The sequence below is a fragment of the Terrapene carolina genome, unplaced genomic scaffold (assembly GCF_002925995.2).
Source record: "Terrapene carolina triunguis isolate 2854851 unplaced genomic scaffold, T_m_triunguis-2.0 Scaffold27633, whole genome shotgun sequence".
Taxonomy (NCBI): Eukaryota; Metazoa; Chordata; order Testudines; family Emydidae; genus Terrapene; species Terrapene triunguis.
In genome coordinates this window covers 2,597-6,915 of record NW_020691984.1, presented here as the reverse complement: position 1 = coordinate 6,915, position 4,319 = coordinate 2,597, and the positions used below count along the sequence as shown (strand labels likewise).

The window sequence follows — 4,319 nt, the reverse complement described above, 5'->3', positions numbered from 1 at the left end:
GGGGGCTCTGAGGACCCCTCCGTGGGGGGAGCTGGGTTGGTCAGGGGGGTTCTAAGGACCCCTCCATGGGGCGGGGGGTTGGTCAGGGGCTCTGAGGACCCGTCTGTGGCCTGGCTTCTGTTGCTGACGGACGTTTCCTTCCCCTCCTGCTCTCCAGGGCCCGGATGCCTTCTCCGTGGAGCCGCCCAGGCGGCGCAGGCTGTGTGAGGAGCTGTGGCCGGAGCTGCCGGAGCTGGACAGTGCGTAGCCTCCTCTCCCCTCCCCGTGCCACAGCGGCTGGTCCGGTTTGCACGTGGCCCAGCAGCAGGGGGAGGGTGCTGGTTGTAGATCGGTGCATGCCGGGCTGGTGAGCTGGGACAGGTCCCCCCTGCCCCCCGTGTCCTGAAGGGGTTCAGGGTGTTGGGGGCGATGCATCTCACATTGGGGAGGGGGTGCCACTGGGCTGGGGCACAGCTATCTCGACAGTGGGGGAGCCAAGGGGCGCCCCGGCGCTGTTCCCCCGCCCCAGCGCTGTTCCCTGCCTTTGCAGGCAGCTCTGAGAGTGACCGAGGCAGTGGCACGGAGGAAGAGGAGGAGGCTGGCCCTGACAGCGGGTTTCTGGAGGATGCCACCACCCCGCTCACCGAATTCCTGTCCCTCAAGCGGGAAGCTGCTGAGGGGAAGCTCTGCCTAGCGGACACAGAGGCCTCTGGCGGGAAGGTAAATCTGGGCACGTTTCCCATCAGACCCGCTGCCTTCCTGTCACCATGGCAATGAGGAGCATGAAACACAAACAGCCGTGGCCAGGTGTGATGGGTCTCGGGGTGCCCAGAGCTGGGAGGCGCCTTGGTCTCTTGTGTTGGGGGAGTTTTGCTTGTGCTTAGCTGGGTGTCCACTCCCTGACCCCACCCTCTCCTCGAGGCTGTGCCAGCCCTTACCTTGCCTTGCAGGTTAACGGGAGGTGCACCCAGGCCCCGAGCCCCTGTCTGGCCCAGCCTGGTCTCCACGGGACACTCCCACAAGTACCAGGCCTGCTGTCTCCCAGGGGCCAACATGTACACCTGTTTGTGAGAGTCAGGATCCGCTCTTTGTGTGATATCACAGCACTGAGGGATCTTTATAGTGAAAATAAGGGTGAGATCATTGCCAAAGAACCAAGAGATGGCGAGGGAGAATAATAGAAACGAAAGGTTACCTGCAAAACAAAATCATAGCACGCTTTCTGGAGCTGCACTTCACTCAGCAGGCTAAGCTGCCGGCCAGCGAAGCGTATCTCACCCCCAAACTCCTCTGCCGAGTCTCAGCCAAGGGGGGTTCAGATCCCGTTTTCAGGACCGTAAATGCCCAGCCTGCTTCCTTCCTAAGTGCAGGATGTGGGGCGTCGTCTCTGCCTTCTGCTCACGTCCCCAGAGTTCAGTGTCTGTTCTCAGGGCAGGATAACGCACCGGGCCTTCTTTTTCCTGCGTGCCGCTTCCCCGCTGATTGCACATCTCCCCGCTGGCTTCGGATGTACGTGGGTATCCGCTGTGCTAGCTTATGGTGCTCACGTCCCGCCCGAGAGCCAGGTGAACAAAGGTCTCTTGTGTGGCAGAAAACCCGCACGCTGTTACTGGACATCCACAGCCCCTTACGCAGCATCTGTGTGGACATTTCGCTCTGTGGGGACCCAGAACGCACAAGCCAGCATTGGGGCATTGCTGGGACCCCCTCGCCAGTTGGTGTGACGGGATTCTTGGGTCACACCAGGACCCACCGCGTCAGATCTGAACTGGCTACGTACAGAGCCATCCATCCAGACAGCTCCCAGGGCTCACCCGTCCCTGTCCTCCACCCGGGAGCTTTCCCAGCTCTCTCCTATCCCCGGAAGGGGGATGCTGAGGCCTGGAGCAGAGAAGGAGGGACCCAGGCCCTGTGTCTCCTTGGTCACCGTGCTTCTCAGACCACACGGGGGCCCAATGGACTCGGTCTGGAGTGTGTGTGGATTTCTGGAATCCGTTGGCGCTGCCCATCCCTGGCTCCGTGTCCACCTGCCTGGTTTTGGATAGCGCCCATCACGGTGATACCGAAGGGCCTGGCGCAGCCTGGCAGAGCGTGGGTAGAACGCTGCCATTGGGAGCGCTGGCCTCAGTGACAAGACACAGGGCAGCCATGAACCGGGCCCTAAGCGCTCCTCTGCCCCTGACGTTCCCGGTGTCGCTGTCCCTGTGCCCAGGCTCTGGGGCGGCACTTAGCGCACGTCTGGGTCTGAGCCGGGAGGCGATTCCCAGCCCGCGTGGACGGACGCGCTAGCTCTGCTCGCGCTGGTGCTAAACACAGCATTGTAGCTGGGGGAGCACGGGGCGGGGGGGACTGCCAGAGTGCCGACCCGCCCGGCCCCCCTCGGTCTGTACTCGGGTGGCTAGTCTGAGCTGCCGCCTTTCCTACCCCGGCTACACGGGTGACCTTGGGCGAGTCCCTTCTCCCTGACTAAGTGTGCCGTGGCCAGCGCACGGGGCCCCTGCTCTTGGTGTGCGATTGCCGATGGCACCAACCAGCCGCAGGGGCTGCACAGGCTGCTAGGGGCGGGGGAATCTGTCTGGGGTTTGCTCTGGCCCCTGGGCGTAGTGCCTCACCGTCGCCGATGGCGTCGCTCGGAGCCAGCCCCACTGCACGCATGGGGGTCCGAGGCGCAGTGGATGAAGTGACCCACTCCAGAGTCACACAGGATCTGTGGCAGAGCAGGGCCAGGGCCGGGTCTCCTGAGTCCTTGGCCCCCACCCTGCCCACTAGGCAAACCATCCCCACCCTCCGCCTGCGCTAACTGCTTTGTCTTCTCTTTTCTCCTTCGAACCATCCCCCTCATTCCCCCGACATCCCATGTGCTCCTGCGACCTGCTGTGTCCGCCCCTCCCTCCCCGTCCCACCATCTCACTCGGGCCGAACCGTCCCCCCTTCCCCCTGCTCCTCCCACGGGCTCCCACGCCAGCTCCCCGACTCCCCTCTCATCTCGGTGATGTCCCACCTCCTCTCCTTCCTGGAGCACTACGGGCAGATGCAGCGGCTGCAGGAGCAAGCCGGGGAGTACCGCTCCCGCCTGCGCCGGGAGGAGAGCCGGCGCCGGAAGCAGCTGCGGACACTGAGGAGGGCCTACAGGCAGCAGGTGCAGGACAAGCTGAGCGTCATCGAGAGCCTGGAGGGCGTCATCTGCGAGCAGCAGAACGTCATGGAGACGCTGCACGGTGGGGAGTCGTTCGCCCCGACCGCAGCAACGCCCACAAGCAGCAACCTGGGCTTCGGGGGTGAAATTCACAAGGCCTGGGCGCCGCTGGGGTCCCGCCTCCACTGAGGCCTGGGTGCCACTGGCTGGGGTCCCGCCTCCGCCGCTGGCTGGGGTCCCACCTCGTCCCATAGTGCCTACGCCTTGTTAGGCCTTGTGTGAATTTCTCCCCTCTGAACACAACAGAGTAGAGAAGCTCCTGAGGTTGTCCCTGAGGACCAGGGTGATGGGCCTGCTGCAGCCGTGGAGATGCGGGAGGGTGGCTGCACTGGTGATGGGAGGGGACCTGGCTGGCAGTTGGGCATGGAGAGGGGTTGGTAATAGGGGGGTGGAGGGTGGAGCCCTTCACCTCTAGGATGGTGGCTGCTCAAAGCCATCTGTCAGGCAGCTGTGGCTGCCCCATGCGGCCGCTGGAGGCAGCGTGTGCTGGAGGGTCTTGGCTAAGGGGCAGCGTCCAAACGAAATGGTGATGAGTGGTGGTCAGTCGGCCCCTTGTTGGCAGCCTCTGGAGAGAGGCCAAGGACTGAATGAGTCATGGAGACTGATCTGCAGGGACCATGCTCTGCTGGAGGGAGAAGAGACTTCATCTTCTGAAGTGACCCGATGAACCAGTGAACCCCAGCTCGCGCATCCACCCGTCCATCCAACACACCTGTCCATCCACCCAAAATACTCATCCACCCAACACACCCACTCATCCAACACACCATCCACCCATCCATCCAACCCACCCACCCATCCATCTGCCCGTACATCCAACACACCCACCCACCCAACACACCATTCACCCACCCAAAATACCGATCCACCCTCCCATCCAACACACCTGTCCATCCATTCATTCATTCAACATACCTATGCATCCACCCCCCCCATCCAACACACCATCCATCTGTCTATTCATCCAACACACATATCTATCTGCCAATCCGTCCAGCACACCCTCCCATCCAACACACCTGTCCATCCATTCATCCATCCAGCACACCCACCCCTCCACCCAAAATACACATCCACCCTCCCATCCAACACACCCACCCATCCATCCAACACACCCATCCACCCATACATCCACCTGTCCATG

General features: G+C 62.5%; 1 protein-coding gene across 1 annotated transcript in view; it reads left to right on the top strand.

The window, feature by feature from the left end:
- Positions 1-157: 157 nt before the first annotated feature.
- The window catches only part of LOC113408962, a gene marked incomplete at both ends in the record, with an annotated part of 6,372 nt that continues 2,210 nt past the window's right edge, over positions 158-4,319 (top strand). The window contains 3 exons of the mRNA XM_026662456.1: positions 158-239; positions 530-699; positions 2,945-3,197. Of these exons, the coding sequence (XP_026518241.1) occupies positions 158-239; positions 530-699; positions 2,945-3,197 (505 nt within the window). The remainder of the gene's footprint in view (positions 240-529; positions 700-2,944; positions 3,198-4,319) is intronic.